General features: G+C 34.9%; 1 protein-coding gene across 1 annotated transcript in view; it reads right to left on the reverse strand.

Annotated features, from left to right (window-relative positions):
* The window catches only part of LOC143461812 (5'-3' exoribonuclease 2-like), a 33922-nt gene that overhangs the window by 11717 nt on the left and 1201 nt on the right, over positions 1 to 21004 (reverse strand). The window contains exons 2-11 of the mRNA XM_076959697.1: positions 20071 to 20198; positions 17569 to 17680; positions 15431 to 15492; positions 15062 to 15173; positions 14797 to 14886; positions 11489 to 11630; positions 7742 to 7956; positions 7394 to 7585; positions 5973 to 6101; positions 3953 to 4114 (exon numbers count right to left, since the gene is read on the reverse strand). Of these exons, the coding sequence (XP_076815812.1) occupies positions 3953 to 4114; positions 5973 to 6101; positions 7394 to 7585; positions 7742 to 7956; positions 11489 to 11630; positions 14797 to 14886; positions 15062 to 15173; positions 15431 to 15492; positions 17569 to 17680; positions 20071 to 20198 (1344 nt within the window). The remainder of the gene's footprint in view (positions 1 to 3952; positions 4115 to 5972; positions 6102 to 7393; positions 7586 to 7741; positions 7957 to 11488; positions 11631 to 14796; positions 14887 to 15061; positions 15174 to 15430; positions 15493 to 17568; positions 17681 to 20070; positions 20199 to 21004) is intronic.

Raw genomic sequence — 21004 nt, forward strand, 5'->3', positions numbered from 1 at the left:
ACTCTTCTCGTTAAGCTCTCCTCACTCATTCGCTCAACGTGCCCTAGCCATCTCAGACGATGTCCTCTCAGATGTTCTTCAATATCTTCAACACCTGTCCATCTTCTTAGCACATCATTGGCAATCCCATCTCGTAGTGTCTTACCACACATCATTCGAATCATCCTCATTTCTGTCGTCTGCATTCACCTGATATCAGCCTTCTTCATCGCCCAGCATTCAGCTCCATAACACATCACACTTCTTACACATGCTTTATACAGTCTTCCTTTCAGATTGGTAGAGAGTAGTCTGCCACAGAGTGTACCAGACAATTCCTTAAACTTTTTCTAACTAGCGCGTATTCTTGCCGTCACTGCCCTGCCAGTACTGTCGTTTTCCCCTATCATATCCCCCAAATAACGAAACTCCTTAACAAGCTCGATCTCATCACTTCCTAATTTCACATACAGTCAACCCTCGATTTAACGTACAAATGCGGACCAGCAGCAGTCCGTTGCTGGAAAAAGTCCGTTAATCGAAAATAACGTACTCCCACTACTGTACAGTGTACTCTGTACAGTGTACACTGTCAAGTACTCTGCTATAGCGTAGACCAGGGGTGGGCAAACTTTTTGTACTGAGGGCCGCATTAGAAAAATGTTGCAGCCGGCGGGCCGCACACTCTCATTACAAAGTAGGAAAATTTACCCGGTGTGTAAATAAACGCATATTCATATTAAACACAATTTTTGCATTTCACACTCAGTTACGTTTAAAGCTACGCAATCTTCATTACAAAGGCCTACGGTAGCCGCTACCGTATTTGTATTTTATGATCAAACAATTGAATCAAACAATGCGTGAGAAGTGTACGGCTAGTTTCTGAAAGCATGTTGCAATACATGCGCGACTGGCGTGTGTGTGTTTACGCACTGAAAGTGAAGAGAAAAACACACTCGTAAAGGGAATAATATTTTGTCATGTAACCTGTTTAATTAAAACAATAAGTGATGAGTAGGAGTTTCTGCAAGAGCCGGCGGGCCGCATAAAATGGGACCGCTCGTACATCATCAGGAGAAATCTTCAGCACTTCCGATTCCGGAATCGCCAAAGCCACCCATCACTGCCCTTAAAATCGGTTAAGCCAAGACTGGTAGCAAGTTTAGCAGCAGCTGCGATTAACTCTGTCCCACGCACATTCACTCCACTGGACCGTTGTTGAACGTACCACTTCATAACTGCTGCGTCCAAAGATTGTTCCTTACCCATCTTCATATGTTTTCTGTTGCTCACTTTACCACCCTTGGAAGACGCCGCATCAACACAATAAGACGTAGCGTATTTCAACAGCTTGTCCTTGCTCTTCTTAATGTCTGAGACTGTTTGTTTTTTGACACCATACTGATCGCAAACACTCGCAACGCTGGCCCCTTTTTCAAGCTTTTTGATCAGTTCTAGTTTCTGCATCACCGACAAGTTCACACGTTTACGTGTTTCATTTGGCTTAGACATAATGCACCGTACTAAACACAGGCAGGTTCTAACTGATTCTAAGGTGCACCGAATGAAGGCTCTTGCTAACAGAGTACAGAGTACGCTGACAGAGTACGGTGATAGATCACAATACGCTGGTATTGTGACGTACAGAGTACGCTGATAGATCACAATACGCTGGTATTGTGACGTTGTGAGAGACAGCTTTCTAATCGTTTCACGCATTCACGCAAGTAGCCTGGCGAATTCCAAAACAATAAAAACCGTTCTTTTGGTACATTCTTTTACTCATAGATCTGCGCATATTGAGTCCGTTAAATCCGAAGTCCGTTAAATCGAAGTCCGTTAAATCGAGGCTTGACTGTATTTCTCCTCTTCTTCATCACTAATACAACCTTTACATATGCCACATTCGTAATTCGTTCCACTCGTCAGCCTTCCATTGATACCTGAACATCTCTTATGAACCCAATACTTGCACTTTCTGCATTGAATGGAATTTCTCCCTACTCTCTTCCCACAAATTGCGCATGGATCAACAGTACTGACTACTCCCCTTGACGGTTTTCTACCAATTCTCATCGCTTTGGTTTTATTGATGTTCACCTTCAAACCTTTGCTTTCCAGTGCGCTCCAGCACACTGACCACTTGCAACAAACAAACCATAATCATTACAAACCTAGGGTGAATTTGTGAAATATCTATGAAAAGCATTTCACATCACACACAAAAGTTAACATCTAACAACATAATCTCGACATAGATCAAGATCGGAGAAAAAGAAAAACAAGAAAACTCGATGCAAAAAGATAATAATCTCACCCAGAAATACTATATACTGGATAATACAAAATCATACCAGCAAAGGAATCTAATTGAAAACAATTTTAGTCCAAAACACTTTTTTCACCACTAAAGCGTATTCTTACCATTAGAAACAACAACATTATACCTCTCTGATCGTTGTCAAACACAAATTTAAGCTAAAAGAAAATATCATAAAGTTATTCAAGATTTTACACTTTTGCCACGAGAAGGCAAACTGGGCAACAAATTTTTGGTTTTGTCTTGTTTATCTTGATTTTTTGATGTTTCTTTATGGTTTCTGCTGTGCTGAGCCCGAAAATGACTGTAGTTTTGTCGTAGTGTCAACCGTTTTTAGGTAACTTGCAAATTACTGATTTTTTGAAATAACGAAACTTTTCCTGCAATGCATTAGATTAACTAGAATGGTTATCGGTGAAAAAGTTTGCAAAAATATTTTTTCGCCATTTGAGAACGAATGTTGATGACGATGTTGGATGTTTCCCTAACCCTTTGAGAACCAGAGCATGTTAGCACAATAGCAAATATGCTCAGATACAGAAAAGAATTGCGAAGGTCTCTTCCTCGATGTGCAAACCTTGCAGGTAGGATCCAGCAAATTCCATTCTTTGAGTCGCGAAGTAAGAAGCATAAATAGACATAAATCTCTAACTAACTCATCTCCTTCATTTTGCTTTGGAAAATGTAAAGTTTTGCTATTCATTACTTCATCTTCAAATTTAACATCATATACTTCACACAGATGATGTGAACGATAAAGCATAATTTGATTTGTCTTGCCTAAGTGGTAGACTAGGAATAAGTTGATCTGTATTACGACTGACAGGTGCAATCAATGAGGGAATATTGTGATAAAAAATCTTTTTGTCTGTCTTTTGGTTTTCCATACTTCAAAATATCCACCATGCAGAAATATCAATCGTCATGGTGATTAGTAGGCTTTCGCCAGATACAGTGTATGGCAAACGGCATGCTTTTGCGACTGCCTCGCAACCATCCTTCTAATGTGGATCTACAATTTCTGCAACAAAAATGTGGTGCCCAAGGTTTGTCCTGGTTACCCATTTTCATGCAAAAACCAGTAACAATAACCAGAAAAACAAAAACAACATTACCATAACAACAACTAAAGCATTTGTCTGTAAATTGTGGTGTTCTGCTGCTATAGACCACATGTATCTGCTATAGGCCACCAATGTATGTGCTCAATTACTTTTAAAATAAAACCAAGTAATTGGCCTAAAAGCTGATGCCAATTAATCTACAGAAGCCTACATAGAGTAACTACGCTTAACCACATTACTAGGGCTGGTTTCCATTGCAAAAAAAGCAGAATTGATAAAACAATAATAATTTTGAGTGCATGGCTGTCACGGTCATGGCAGACGTCAGCAAATTTCAAAAAAAAACAAACTCATGTTGAAATGTTTAGAAACAAGTAAGTGATCGCTAAAATCTAAAAATTTAATTCTGAGATGTCTTTAGCATTTCTACACGTCTTTAAATTTTTAATAACGCTTTGCTGTGACAAGATCCAGGGAAGCTCATTTGTAACCATAAACTAATTATGTAAGTTAACAACATTCTTCGAAAACATGCCATTAAAACACTATACATGCAATGATGCAGAAGATACATACAAACACTCACCAAGTTTCTCAAGTCACTTGTACGCATATCCCTAGCTGTTGATCTAATATCTGACAGAGCAGGTGGCATTAAGCCTTTTGATCCTAATGGAATTGGAGCAAACTGTCCTTCTGGTACATATGATGGTCCTCTGTCACTTTGCTTTTTCTGACGCTTCGATTTCTGTTTACAATTCGTTTATTGAAAAATTAAAATACTGCATTTTGCTGTGCTACAACGAAAAAAAGTTCTGGATGTTGAATGAATAAAATTAATCTAACCAAGCAAATGTAATTATTTAGTAAAAGTGAGGGGCATGTGCTAATACATACAACTTGACTTTAAATCAAAAAAGAGCTCTGTCAGCAAGCATACTGCAAAAAGAATCATTACTGAAAATGTATTGCCAATTTGCCACTCGTTATGATAAAGGTAGTTGTATTTGAGTATAGTACCATTAGTAGTGGGTAGTAAGCTAGCTAACGTGTTTTGGATAAAAAAATGGCCTAGTCTAATCAGTAAGGCAATTAATTGCAGCTGATATTTATTTTCGGCAAAAAATTGGAACAGTACATGTACTAGTCATTGCCCTTGTAGTAAACGTCGATACTGCAAAACTAGCGCTTACATCACCAGCCAAAACTGAACTCAGTGAGCCTTAGCTTAGCATCTACCTTCAACAGTATAAATACACCAACTGTAGGATAGGTTAGAGATGTATCTGTTATGCATCATATGTAGGATCGGTAGCCTAATGGTAAAGAGTGCAGGGCTTGCAACAATGTGGTCCGTGTTTGATACCCAGTGACGCTATAATAGTAATGCCTTTGGACAAAGCATCAACGGCAGTTGCTTGTGTTCAGTTGGCCTGGTGAAGAGTTCTAAATTTGGGGAATACTTTATAAAAAAATTTGTGACAATCGGAACTTGCACAAAAACTAGCTCGATAACCGAGTCTCGAGTGATGAAGGATCATTTTCAAGTTAAAGTTGAGTAAAGTCCCAGAGCATTATTATATCATACCATCTGACACTCACTAAAAACAACCAAAGAGATGCGGCAAAATCACACCTCTATGAATATAAAAAGATTTAGATGCTGATTTATTCATCTGCGTAGACTTTGTGTTTGTGGTATTTTTAGAGTTGTGGCAGCAAGCGGGTCTCGGCAACAATGTGCTCAAATATTGCACAACTGCAAATTGTCTTCAATAAAAGTGTTAATCTCTTTCACTCATACTTTGTGTTAAACTTCTAAACATTTAGAATGTGACATATTAGATATTTGCCAACAACTCCTGTTTCACATAAACATAACACACAATAGTTTATACAGATTTATACTCAGGTACTTTGTCACAAAGCTTGGCATCAGCTTCAAATTCTTTATCTTATCTAAATACATCTTTATCTTATATCAATTATCCTCACCACAGTAAATCTATGCTTTTGGCAGGTCAGACACTGAAAAGACATTACTTTAGCTACAAGTTATTATTGAATAGTTTTGTTACTTCTGTTTTTTCATTTGTCATCATTCATTGTCATTGGCAAAATAATTGTGCTTTTGGTCTAACATCATGATGATAAATAACTAGCCCATAGTTGTAATAGTGTCACTTTGCTTAGATTTTATTTTAATTTCTCGTCTAAATTCCGGCTCATATATAGATTTATTATTGATTTCGTGCAAACTTATCTGAAATTACATTTTCAACTTTTATTTTACGGTATTTTAAAATTAATTCCATGCTAAAAATCATTTAATGTTTAGTTCTATTTTGTTTTTATTGATTTCAATTTCTATTTTTTAATTATTCTTTAATTTTTTGGAAGATTTGAGGTAGTGCTCATTAGTCCACTACACACAAGTGTATGTCACAGCAAAAAACACATGAAAAATGACATGGAATAACACCAGGCATTATTACATTAAACTGTATACGTACTTAGTGATGCTAAGCAGCGTCCTTAACAGAAAAATACATGACAAATACAAAAACTTATCATAAATCGCCAAAGGTAACTGTACCTTTACCTACCTCTCTGGCTCTATAGTTAAGATCACTTTCCCTTCGTTTTCGAAATATTTCGTCTTCCATACGACCAATTCCTCTCATTATTTTTTCAACTCTATCAAGATTTATGTGGCCATTTTTTGTTAAATAACCCTAGAAAATGAAATTTAGTGTTAAAACTCAGTACAATTCTAAAGGTATAAGTAATTAATTTAATCTCAAATGCAATACAAAGCTGTTCAAAAGTCCCTTAAAACCGTAGTAATAAAAGATCACTTGTTGATCTTTATTAAATAACTGCAAAAAACACCAGTACTATCATATTATGCGGACAAATCGTTAACATCAAGAAAGAAAAATAGTCTGAGTAAGTTTCAAACATGCATTGATGGAATAGTTTTGATCATTTACAAAATTTATTTAACTATTTACTGATTTTAAGCTATTCCTACATAATTTGGTCTTAATCTCATGGTTGGGTTAACTACAACACTGGTTTGAAAGTAACAATTATTTTCCTATGTTCGCTCTGGTGAAGATTTTTGCTGTTGGCAACTGTCCCCACCCCTTGCCCCTCCTCGACTACGTTATTGTCACATAATTTAAGATAGTCGTACCTACTGGCCAGTCTGCGTTTTTTTGTCGATATTCAGTTGCACCGGCATACAACCATGCTGACATCTCAGCCGTGCAGACCAAGGCGCTGTATATCGTATGTGCCTCAAAGATCATAAGTGGTTTTGTTCTGTTTAGTTTTTTTCTGACGCTACTCAACTGGAACTTGAGGAAACACGGTAAACAAGTTAGACTACAAAGAAATATATCGTATCCTTGCAAATTTGTTCCGAAACTGATAAGGAAATTGGTCAAACGTGCATTATAAAAGTACAAAATTTATTTCTGCCGCCCAGTATCCAAGGAATGTAGTCTGGCCTACCGGTTCTGTTTGAGTAAGGAAACGTTACAGTAGGCTTACTGGTTGTCATGACCTCGAAACTCGAATGTGAAATCCAAGTAACTAAGGCTTTATCCTTTATCCGTTACTATCCTAGAACTTAGCCATCCCAGTTAGCACAGCAAAGTGAACAAACAGATATAGTAGCCAACTGGTAAGGTATTTAGTTGGAGACAAGTGCGTACACGAGTGAAACTACTGCATAATCTTTATATGCTGTGTTTGTGTCAACCAGGCTTGGCTCTATGTTAATATATTAACTTACTTTAATAAACTGTATTGTATAAATAGGATGGAACGATGGCTGAAATTAGCTTTTTACTGGGTTTAATTTTCATTATTATACGAAACCTAAATAACAACAATTAGGTAAAAAAACTTAAATGTTTATTTGACGTTTCTGGCGTATCGAGGGTTCCTTGTCAACTTAAATAACCCTGCAGGGTTACGAGGACAAAAAATTTGGGAAACTCTGCAGTAGATAACTTACACCGGTATGGTGAACAATGTCTTTATAGAGTCGAACAAGTTTATCAATGGCACCCTCTCTTATTTCAAGTGATGGTAGATGGGGAAGAAAGTCATTTCCAACAAAGAAACACATCATCACCCAATCATCAACTACATTTTCAAAGTCATATTCGAATGGCAATCCAGGCATGTCCAATTCCATTCTAATATACTTAAAAAACATTTGGTAATTTTAAATATACATATAAACTATGCTTTGTATGACACAGTTAAAAGGATAATGAAAAATTGAATCAACCATGAAAAACTATCCTAGAAAATTGAAATAACTACATTACTTACATTAACAGCAACTGTTTTCATTTACCTCACGTATTACACAGATGCGTATAAAAATGTAGTTTGTTTTGCAAATAGAACTTTGTGCTTGTAATTCATCATGTTCTCCTTCTTTCACTTTTGGAAGACCACAGCAGTCCTCCATTTCATGACCGTATTGTGCACAAATACCACATGGACGGGGCTGATTTGGTTTGAACTCCTCACGAATTATAGTAAAATTTGGTTCATGCGTTGCTAACCCTACAAAACCAAACAATATTTATAACAATATAATAAAAACAAAGTGAAATGCCAACTAGCTAACACGTCAGTAGAGTTACTGGACATCTTGCTGAATGCCCTGGTACTAATTTTATTCAAAAAATAATTAAATTGGACAAAGACAAGATAAAAGTTTATGGTCAATACTAATCAAACTTAAGATGATTACAAACCTCACAAATTTCAAGATACGATAACCAAGTTTAGATTACTTAATCTCTAAATGAGTTTGAAAACAAAACTTACAACAAACACAATGCAATAAGTCACAAGATCATAATCACTACATGTATGGTATACAATAAAACAGAAATATGGACTTGGGATTTGCATCCATGCTATGTGAACCACACTACATAACTGTCAAGCAGTCTAGTTTAGCAAACTTAACAGTGTTCACCACCCTTATTAACATTTCTGTTATCGTATTTACTTGATTGTACCCTTGTTTGTTAGCTGCTCTTGAGTGAAAGTCGCATGTGATAATACTAAAAATTTATTTACGCTGCTCTTGTCTGTAAGCCACAGGTAATGGTAAAGTACAAAATAAGGTTTAGTAAGTATCTTTAATGCACTACTTATTCTCTGCGACAGTTTAACTTGAAATGATAAATCTTGAATATAAGATTATAAGACCCATAAAAGATGAGAAAAAATTTTTAAGTCACGCCTCACAATTGAATAAATATGATATGAGAAAATTTAATTAAGTGTAAAAATAAAATAGATACTGCATTACTTTACCATTTGCTTTTTGAAAACAACAAACAAACAAATTCGAAACTTATGAAGTTGTTAAGTATGATATAAATGTGAAAAGCCGCAACTAACCAGTTCACACCGAGTTGATTCTGGAAAGTAATGATTGGATAGTGATTAGTATCACATGCTAACATAAAGTTTTGTTAAGTTATCTGGTTTATCGAAATGACTAACAGGAAAACATTTTCCAACTGGCCAGTAAGATGCCAATTCAGCGAACCGTAAGTGACCTAAGTCATTACTGCATTCACATACAACAATATCAATGGTAGTTAGTAAGTTTGAAGCAATTATCAAGAAATTGTTGCAAAGAAAAATTTTGATTAAACATGCATGCTTAACTATATACAAGAATGTTTTTAAAAACATTTCTGAAATCTTAAAAAATACACTTATAGATATCATTTAGATCAGTTGCGCCTTATTCTGAGATCAGTTGTAACAATACTGTTATGCCACGAAATGTTAAGGAGACCAAGTTTATTTGTCTTTATCGAAAAAATAAACCCACATTGAATTTTGAACAAACGGATAGTGAATTCTTGATTCATCCAAAATAGGATAGTTAACTTACACTGAAATAAAACCTGAATCATATTGTAGAAATGTACAATATCAGCAGTTATGTTTGAGGTTGCATGTTAACTTAAAGTTTGATATCATTTACATATTGTACTGTCAAAAATATCATAAAATTGAAAATATAGGGGGCACCCCAGCCAGTACCACACCTTTTTTGCATGATAAATTGGTACACAAATATTTAGTTTCACATATGAATGTGAACATCCAGTCAAATCAGAGCATTCATTCACTACTTCATTTTAGAATGTCTATCGCTGGCAAAAGCAAATGCACAACATCAGAAAAACAATTCTAAATGAACACTTGTGTCAATGACTGTACATGCTCATGGCCTTACCTACAAGTAGAAATGCTGTTAGCAAATGTTACAGCCAACAAAAATCATATGTTTTCATTGCTGTCACCTTCCACAAAGTGAAATATTTTCACTGTTAATTTCAACAAGTTTAGTACAACAAGTCCACAAGTGAAAAACACAAACAAAAAATCAACAAGCAAACAAAAATGCAAAGTGAAAAAACAAGGCAAAAAAACACAAACAAAGGAACTGGAGGATAAAAATCAAACTAAGCAAAACTTCTTCCAATGAATTTACAAAACTAGGAAAATATGGAAAAAGGAAATACACTATACCGGGTTTCCAATTAGGGGTAAAATGCCAGTCTACAAGCGACAGATTGTGCTAACTTTTCGCTAACCAGTGATTTTCTCATTCCGCTTGTTTGTATGTGTAATTCAGGTCTAAAAAAGGAGCAAGGAGACCAAATGAAGCAACAAGTATCTTCAACCAACAATACTGTAGCTAAACCAGTGTTTCCCAAGGTAGCACCTCCAAATGGGCGCTGCCAGGGCTGGGCATGAACGGGCTCCTTTTTTAGGATCAATCTGAAAAGCCACGTTCTTTTTTCCACATAGGAGCAGTATGACGCTATCAGCTGGTAGGTAGCTCTTTTCTAAGGGTTATCCACTCGATACTCTTTTTTAGCACAAACAACGCTGCGAACGAACGAAATGGATATATGTGATTAGATAAAAAATGTTAGTATTTTTTGGCTTGTTTTGAGACTAATTTCATTCCTTAAAATAATGATCATTAGACATTTTACTAGAACTGGTAATTTGCTTTATTTTGCCATTATTTTTATAACTTCACCGATACAGGCTTTAAATATATCAAATGAATTCAGCATCTATAATAACTCTAGATGCCGACGTTGGGGTTGATTGGATTGAAGTGAAAAAGAGAATTGTCTAGCCTTAGATTTCCTAGTCACATCATGTAAGGGAGTTATGGTGAGTAAGCGTCATTCTTTATATGCTTGAATGCAATTAAATGATTTCACAATGCGGTTATTGTTGATTAAAATTTAACAAACAATTGCTGTTAGTTAGTAGCTCGAAAAAGGCTAACTACTCGATATTAAATTTTTTATGGACATGTGGACAGAGTAGTAGTGTTCTTTGATTTAACATGAATTTGTATTTTCACTATCTAGCCACATGCAGGTTCGTGATTTGGGGGATGTTAGGAACTTTTTTGAGAGTAGAGTGGGCGCTAATAACAAAGTTTAGGAAACACTGAGCTAAACGCTGAAGACATACCTTCAAGCAAGCACACTGTAATTGAAAATCTTTCTCTCGTAATCGTCCTCCAAAAAATCCACAGTGGCAAACATGGTTCTCACCCACAAAATTGCTACTTAATCAGCTATTTATGAAGAATTAAAGCTTAACTACAGGACATCCTACGCCATAGAACGCTTCATGGACTCAGGTTTGAAATCACTGCTCTATTTACACTGCAGTATTAAATGCTTATATAACCTTACAACAGAAGTTTAAAGTGAAATCAAGTACAAATCACAAATAAAGCAAACTTAGACAATTAAGGTCAGTAATAAAACATAGGACAGCACAACAACAGTGTGTCAAGACAAAGGTAAACTATACGTTTTAGGTGTAGTCAGCGTGCCCAAGGCCCAGAACTAAAGTGTTCTAAATTCAAACACAAAAAATACAATTGCATTTCAATACATAAACTAAGTCTTTCTGCAATTGTGTTCTAAATGCGTTATGTATGACTTAAAAAAATTGTCTGAGAAATATCTACAAATAATATATGATTTGCATACATCTCAGGTCTCCCTGCATCTGTATTACTCACCAAGCATAATTAAATCTGCATCCGCCCCACAGATGCAGTGATGAGTATTTGGATCATGGTTTGGTTGTCCACGCTGACGACGAATAAAGTCCATTATTTTATGTTCACCCTCACCAGGAACATTAGCATCAGACAGAATGACCTGAAAGAATTTTTTTAGATAATTACAAAAAACACTCTGTTAGGGACAATAATTATGACCGTGCGCTGATAGCCTGTCACAGGTGAAAAACTTAAACGCCAGAGCATTTTTTGGTAGTAGTATTAACAAGGCAGCGACGATTCAAAATTCAGCTTTACGGTTGTAAAATTTGTAAAATACAGTCTAAACCAGTGGTTCCCAACCTTTTTTGGTGTCGGGGCCGAATTTCAAACTTCAGAGTACGTATGGAGCCGCATGAAAACACTCAAGTAATTAGAACGAAAATTTTAAAGCATAAAAGCATGTACCAATGAATAGCAACACTAACAAGAAAAATAACACAAATCAATTTAATGTCCAACTTGACTCGAACTCCAACTGACAAGTCAAAAAATAATCGCCCTAATTATTATACATAGATTTTTTATAATTTTTGAGGGATTTTCAGGGCTCAATGAGAGCCGCAAGAGGGCTAGCTTGGTACCGCATGCGGCTCTAAGAGCCGCGGTTGGGAATCACTGGTCTAAACGTTAAAAACCTGAAATAGTAATTTGACTTTGTAATGAAATCAATAGCATAACTTTTTGATGAAACTGCTTTTCCTTTCTAGTGTACACCCATTGGTTGTTGTTCTATCCCTTATTATACAAAACGTCAGGTATGAGAACTACAGTTGCACACACATGTGAGGTGACAAATCATATCCTATGCCCAGTAACAATCACACAAGACAAGTAATAAATTTTCTTTGTTAATTTTCTAATAATATCTAGACTGAATTATTTCACCAGAAGATTTATTAACTACACCTTCAAACTTTTCCATTAAACTCTCAACTCCAATTTACCCTTCAACTACTAAAACCAACTTCTAACATTATGTCGCCATAATCATCAAACTAACACTGTTAGCTAGGCAGTTTTCTTAATCCAAGTTTAGGTTGTCAAATTTTCCAACTTTTTTACACAAAGAGTTCAGAATTAAGAACATATGCGATGATTGTGACAATAACGGTCTAGGCCTCGTATTTCTAACTAGTATTCCAAACACTGTTTAAATATTTTCACATTCCTATATTTCCTCAACAATTATCAATGACAAATATTACATGGACAATTTTTACGGTTCAGTTTATAATTTGCAATTCAATAAATATATCTTTATTCACTTTATTTCAATCACTTTTGTGCGAGGTCCTGGTACAAAAATGCTTTTTAACTACTAAAGATCACCGTTATTATTTCAACATAATGACATGTTTGTTGATGTTGATATTACAACTAAAATAATTTCAGCTAATAAAATAAATAGATTACAATAAAAAGTTTTCAATGAATGCATTTCAAGTGAGACAATTTCCTCTTGATTAATGCATTTACATGGGAACCATTGCGTTTTATAGCAATAACAGAATAACACTATCACCAAAATAACTTTAACATGGCTGGAATAATTCTTTTAAAGCAAGAAGTTCTATTATCTTTTCCATACTAATCTAAATATGCTGTAAAATTTATTTTGTGTCTATTTCTTTGATGAATTTATTATGAGAGATCTTTACATCAGAAAAGGGATAATGTACTAACTTTGTACCTTTCATTGATACATTGAATCTGTCGTGATTCATGATCAAAATACAATTCATTGCACATCTAGCAATTAATGGCACTTCAATTAATTTAGCTTCCACAACATTTTACAAAAGTTTCTTTCAGGATTAGCCAAGGTTTAAGTGAAATGTTTTAAAAACCTTGACGCCAGCATGTGTAATTTTTTTCCATGACACATCTTTTAAACCAATTCATTGGTGTCCATTCAAATTGTCTTCAAATTGTCTTGTTAAAATATGCTTATACTTCATTCATGTTTGTACTTCTTTGTTTAAAACAGTTTGTTGTAACATTGTATTTGAGACTGTATTATAGCTATGCAACACTCATTTTGCTACAGCAAATAATTTTGATCCTTTATCTAGCTTTCTCCAGCATTTACAAATTACCTGTCTCATTAGAGCTTGAAGTTTTATCTAAATGACTTCTTTAAGCCTTTTTTATACTATGGCTTCCCCGTTTAAAGAAAATAGGGGCAAAAATTGTAAGTTCTCTGCATGGTTTTGAACTTTTGATAAGGGGTGTACTCAATCGTGCTATTATGGTTTTGGTCTGGAACCGAATTTTTGGAAAATAGAACTGAATTATTTTGGCAGAATCATTCAATCTAGTAATGCAAGTGTTCGTATCGTAGAAGTGCCTACAAATTGTGGCTTATATAATTAAAGAAATACGGTAGTTAAATAAAATATTACTTGTAAATTGCAACAGACAAATATGTAACAAACGACTGTCCTTAAATTTTCAGTAACATGTAAAACAACAACCATGTGTATCCATTGTTTTGATATGTTTCTAGCAATTAAGGAATTGTTGTAACTATGGTACACATGCTTGGTGGACTGAGTGCTTGAAACTACTGGCCTAAATAATAATTATATACAATATCATTTTTCTTGTATGTTCTTTAAATTACACAATACTTCTTGCAAATACTTTGCTGGTTATTAGGGTTCTGACGTTAGAATTGTGTTTGTTAGCAATGCGAATCCATTCTGCCGGTATTTCTTATTCAGGTTTAACCAAACACTTCTACAAGAATATTCTTGACTGATGTAAATCTTTTTGCAAGCCTGTAAATTGGAGCTGAACTCTGGTAACTATATGCAGTATAGCAGAGTTAATTGAGAGCGTTTTAGTGATATAATTGATGGAACTTATCATTGATCTGCAATATACCATTTTCTCTAAAATGCAAGGAATCCCTGCAAAACCCTTTAAGCTCACAAACTTCCATGAAATGCTTCGCGGAACACTAATAAACCCCACTTACTGAAGAGCGCTGGCTTCGGCAGATGTTTACAGCCAAGCCCTAGGCTAATGCAAGTAGTAAAAAGTTATTTCACCCATTAACTCAAACTCCGTTTGGGGTTTTGCTAAAATCTAATAAAACGGAAGTTTGACCCTTCGTGGTTAAAAATATTTTGATCTGTAAAAATTGAATACTTTACTGTATAACCAAAGAATAATGCATATCGCAAAACCGATGTCTGTCAATTGAACTGATCTAATGAGTTCTAACTTTTCAAATGCAGAAGACAAAATTAAAACCTTACCTCAATGTTTTTCCATCCTGGATCATTATTAAGTCTTTCCAGAACATAAAAACGTAGACATGCGGCTAGCCGAAACATAAATTCTGTTCCCTTAAAATGTGTACATTAATATGGTTTATCAATATGGCTTAGATTTAAAACTTCCAAAGTGAGCATATGCTCATATAACTAAAACATGAATCTTTGTAATTTAAATTATCAAGAAAGTGTCAATACTTGTCATACAAATTACTTTACAAGAGCAACAAATTTCATGTAAACAAACCGGTGTTATGCAATTGCTGTCAAACTTTTCAGCTTTTGGGTCGTCTTCTGGAAGCAATGCACCTTTAGCACGAAGTTCAGCCTTAATGTCAGCTTTGATTCTTGAGTTTTCGCTAAAAGTCCGTAATACTTAACAGCATTACAATATGTTTCAAAAGTATTGTTTTAAATGCAGTTTAGTTATCATAATAGTTTCACATTTAGTTTAATCAAGCGAAGAATATTGAGAAATACTGTACTGCATTAAGAGTTGCGAATGTTTTACAGTGCCGGTAATTCTGGCAAACCAGACGAATATATTTACATAGACAAATAAAGATAAAAACACAACTGCACAACAAAAAATTTGAGGACGTCGAAAAAAACTTACAATGATTCCTTTGAAGCACGAAATCGACGAGATCTTTGTTGATTCATTTTAGCTCGTGGAGCCTAAATAAAACAAAGTTATTTTACTTTGACACATAAAGTACTATTAGAATCCCATGAACCCTGAATAGAATCCCTTGCTGATTGAAAACCATATGCATAAAATCAGCAATTAATGACCGGTTATATGCTTTTCATGAAGAAGAAAATGCATTCCTTATTAAGTCAATAAAACATGAACAAAGTCCTTTTTGTATCCTTTCTCTTCTTGTAATTTGCTGTTAACGAAGCTCACCCGCATGGGTTTGCGAAACGTTGGTTCATAAAAGAATTAATTTACCAGCTGAGCACCTTTTGTTAATTAAAAAAGTCTGTTAAGCATAATAATGAAATATGTAGGCCTGTTTAACATGTTGCCTGCTATGAAGTCTTAACTGGATAGCAGGCTGCTTTCCTGTACCTGCAACAAGAAATCCTAAAATCTGGAGGAGAGCCCTTGTATTGCTGCTCCAAAGCCTTAAAAGTCGCAAGAAAACTCAAATACCTTTTGCAGTAGCATAACTCTTTTGATGCTTGATCTAAGACAAACCAATAACCTGCCTCATCTTCGTCCTAGATACTAGGTTTTGCCACAAGAAATCAACTACTAGGTCGCCTTTATAAACTAAGACCTTAAGGACAGTTTGGAAGCTGGGTATTGTACTTTAAATCTTACAGTTGCCTAAAATTCAGTAGGGCACTGTAGTCTTGCCTCCTGTAGGTTCTGTCTGCTACCAGGCTGGCACATTGTCCATATGATCATGGAGCTAGTCTGCGACCGAGCTTACCACTTTACTACTGGTCACTGCCAACAAAACAGGATATAACACTTCCAGAACAACATCCAACCAGGATCAGTTTAGTCCTCCTTCTCTTCAGCATCTATACCAGTGCTCTTTCGACCTTATTAACATCAAGAAACCCAGGTATACATTGGCAAATGTCATGAAACCTCACATCAATAAAGGTTAAAAAATGAGTACAATTTCATATGAACTAATATGAAAAACAACAACTGCAGTTATCAACCGGGCTTAGTTGTAAACTCGAAATGAATACTTCGCATTGGCCAGATAATTTTTTTCACAATCGGATTGTACATTTAAAGAGCAACATGGCATGACGATGTTTATATGAAACATTTATTTTCTTATTTGTTTATTTTGCTGATTAAAAGAGCCAAGCTTGTCTTACATAAATGGATTAGAAAACTATGAAAAAGCATGCATGGCAACTATAACTTGTCAAGTGGATAATCTGTGTTAAAACCTGAGAAACATTGCCAGTGTCATGCCAGATTTGTTCCGGGCATTAATGTCACCCGAGTTGGTGCAAGTTTACTGACCAGAAAGCTTGATTTCTGTGTAAATGTTTTTGTTTATAAATTAAGTTTGCAGCCTTGTAAGTTAAACCATTTAACCTGATGGCAACCTACAAGATTTCAGAACAAAATATTTATGATGAAACATGCAACGTCTTACATCATAATGCCTGAAATAATTTGGCATAGCACCTGCTTTCAAAATGTCTAATGTTGATTTGGAAAAATGTTTAGATTTGCTTTGCTTGGATTTTTTGGCAATGACACCTATGACTGGCACATAAGCCCCTAAACATTCCCTCGCAACAAAGGTTTTCTGTCATAGATAAGATGACCGTTTAACACTACAAACATTCTATTCAAACAATGGGTGTTGATATTTGTGTTCATTAGCGCAGCTAAAAATTCTTAATAGTTAGTAAACACATATATTCAACAGCTATGATATAACAATGCACTTATGACAGGTCATGTTTAATTTTTACAATATAGAAATATAGAATTAAAAGGTCAAGCACTAAAAGCAAAATACTAAATGACAACCATCAAAATAGACCCTTACCCAATAAATACTCCCATAAGTTAAATGGTGTATTGCTAGCCTAGAGCTACTTCACTACAACAGACTTACTGTTTTTTGAAGATTAGTTTTTAGCCTTGCTTTTTGCAATACAGTACCCCGTTAACATTCAAACTACTGTAATCACTCTAGATAAAAACATATGATTTTTTAAATATGTGCTAACAATACAGAACTGAGTAATGCATTTGAAACATACCACTCCATCAATGGCCATGTACAGAAGACGTCGAGGTCTCACAATAGCAAATAGTCGATCAATAGCTTCAAAAATAGCAAGCATGATTTCTTCTTCATTTTTCGGAGCAGGTCTATTTACATAAAATATGTTGATGTGTACAAACAAATGTTACAGAAAATGACAGACATAAAAACAACTAAAACGGAACACCACATCAATGGAAACTAAATATTTGACGCTAAACATAGTTTTAATTACAAACTAACTGAGCAAGACACAAGGCCAACATGGGTGAGTGGAACAGCAAGGAAATGTTTTCCAGCTCTGCACCCCAATAAAGGATAAGATTTTGATTCTTGAACATGATAATGATTTAATGATTGTTCTTCACTGCATAATGACACTGCCCATGTGCCCATGTGACTGATATGTGGATAATGCCATTATTTAAGGTGTGAATTGTACCACACTAAACTATTCGCACAGCATGATGAGATTGTTTTAGGGATCAAACTTTTACTCTTAAACAAACTTATAAAAATTCATGAGAATACACAAAAAACATCCACAACGGTTTTGTTTACCAGAATAAGTATATGATTGAGTTCCTCGAGATGAGCTGTTTAGAGTACAGCGAGTGTACTGGGCGGTATTGTTGGTAGCTAACCAGTAAACATTAAATCAATGTGCAATTCCTCTTCATGGCTTTACATCAGGAGTTCACATTCCTTTATATTCATATATACCTTTTATATTCCTTTCACCATAAAAACATTTGATGTGTCGCCATACCTCTCTCCATGAAATGCAGTTTTTGACTAACAAAAGGTAAATATTTTGGGATCCAAATAATTGCCTTTCTCTGGGTTTTCCACCGCTTAAAGGGTTAGCACGCATGTACCCCAGGTTTACATGAACTGGTTAGACAAGCACACCCTTGATGAAGAGTTTATCATGGTTAAAAAGCAGTGGGATCAGTCATTTGCTGCTTGCAGATGACCTGGTTCATCTGGCTTCTTCCAAACTTGACCTTCAACACAGACGTTGATTGATTTACAACTGTTTGCATTGAAACCGAAACGAAAATAAATGAAGGTACTATGCCTCTCAAGAAATCCTGCTCATTGCTAACTGCAAATGTACAGAGAAACACTGAAGTAGGTAGAGAAGATAAAGTATCTGGGAGTACAACTCATGAGTGACGAAAGGCAAAACATTGAGTTGGAAACCTAAAGTGAACAAGTGCAGCCATGCCTAAGCTTAAATGTTCCGCAATTACGAAGCAAGAGCTTTCTCAAACCACTAAACCTTTGAACTTTTTCCCTTCAATTCTCACCTATGGTCAATTGGTCATGTATCTTGGGGAGTGACTGAATGAGTGCACTCATATGGGAAGGCTTTAAAAATGAGATTTTAAGAAGAGTTAATGACGTAACAATACTTGATCAAAAGGACAACAACAAAATCTGTAAGTTTCTAAATGATGAGCCAAAAGTTTATCAATTTGAGAGGTCCCAAGTTTGATTGTTTGGTCAGGTCGTTGTCACCAGAATATGTCAGAAAAGACTTACAACTCAAGTCATGCTACATCTAGGAAAAAAAGTGAACCAAAACCATGTTAGTACAATTACAACATTGACCTGGAATGATCACGAACAGGTACCTATTTAGCCAAACTGACATGGTGAAAGACCAAAAACTATTTAGGAAGTTCGTAGAGCTGCTGCCTCACGACCTACTTGAGAGGATAAAATAGGTTCCAAAAAGTGAGAAAGACAACATGTTCAAAATGCCTGGCTACTAGAGACGCCAGGGCCAGGCTCAGCTACGACCAGCTGTACATGGTTAGCTAGCAAACTATAGTGGTTGTTTTGTCGATAGAGCAGGGTGTGGTAAAAATTTTGATTCTTCTTGGAGTTGGCGTGTCCACTACTAGTGGCAATTATACTCTTTATGCAACGTATAACCTAATATTAAAGTGTCACATAATTATTTTTAGAATATCCTTTTTAACCAAGTAACCTAAAAATAATGCAAATCAATTTTCTAATTTAAATTTAGTTGAAATATTTTTATCGCTACCTAGACTAAATGGTACATATAGAGCTGTTTGCAAAGAGAAAGTGACAAAAACAAGTGTTAGTTAAGATGAGCTTGTTTGTAGCAACACGAGTATGAGACTACTCTGCATTGAATAAAATTAAGGTAAGTATTTAACTGGAGCAGGCAGCACATCATGTAATTGCTTATTTTTGTGTTAATGGAATGAGTTAATTAGTACTAAAAATATCTGCAATTAAAATTTTTGCACTTACTCTAGTTCCAGGCTTTTAGTTTTTACCTCAAGTATAATTTTCCTTGCGTTAAAATGTTTCAAAGTATCTGGACCTTCATAATTAAATAATACGGCACACACAAACAAACGTACATTGGGAAAAATTAATGTCTTTTTCTGAGTTAATAAGTGCATAGAAACATACTTTATATGTATACTGTCATAGACTACGTGTTAACATTTACCTGTCTTCAGGGTGGCTGCATGGATGAATAATACCATTCATATCTAAATACAAATTGTCAAATTCAATGTCATTGGGATTTGGTTGGCTTGTGTCAATTGGTATTTTGATGCCGTTAACTTCTTTCACCTGAAGAGCAAAAAGATACAAGCATACACATCATATAATATAAATTCGTTAGAAATATAAAGCAAAGTAGTTAGTATTTTTTTTTAAATAAGAAGCAAATCAAATTTACTCCACTCAGAAATGATTATAAATATACATTTTACTAATTGTTAGTATCACTGTTGCCATATATATATTTATATAGAATGTAAATAACGCACGTAAGAAAGAGCATAATAAAGACAAAAAGCTATAGATCAGGAATGGCCAAAGTTATAATATAAAATAATAAAAGAGACAATTTTGGTAACAAAATATGTTGGAAAGTCACAAATTTCGCAATGAAAAGAACATTCCTAAAGGTGACTATTGTGAAGCATTAGGTCTACAATAAATTAAGATGTTATTTTAAGGGTGGTTTTATTTTGAAGTATAGGCATCTAGTTTTAAAATTCTTTGGGTCTGCCAAAGTTCAAGACATAGATATGCAAATACAGGGATTCTCCTAATTTGCAACTTTTAACTAGGCGTTATAGTTTTTATGAATTAACATAGATCCTCATCTAATCAATATCAAATGGATACTCTGATGGTTCATCAACAATTTTCAAACATATGAACAATTACAATAATAATGATTTATCTCATCAATTCTAGGGCTTTTTTTCGAAGTAATCTACCAATCATATACAAATTAGTGTTTTTTCCTCTTTAAAGGAAATAATTTGTAAACAATAAATTTATTCAGCTGTGCAGTTGTAATGTGCTCATAAAAAGTATAACAGAGATGCAGAACTTTATTTCTGCCATCGTTTCATTAAACCATT

Source organism: Clavelina lepadiformis, chromosome 6 (assembly GCF_947623445.1).
Source record: "Clavelina lepadiformis chromosome 6, kaClaLepa1.1, whole genome shotgun sequence".
NCBI lineage: Eukaryota > Metazoa > Chordata > Ascidiacea > Aplousobranchia > Clavelinidae > Clavelina > Clavelina lepadiformis.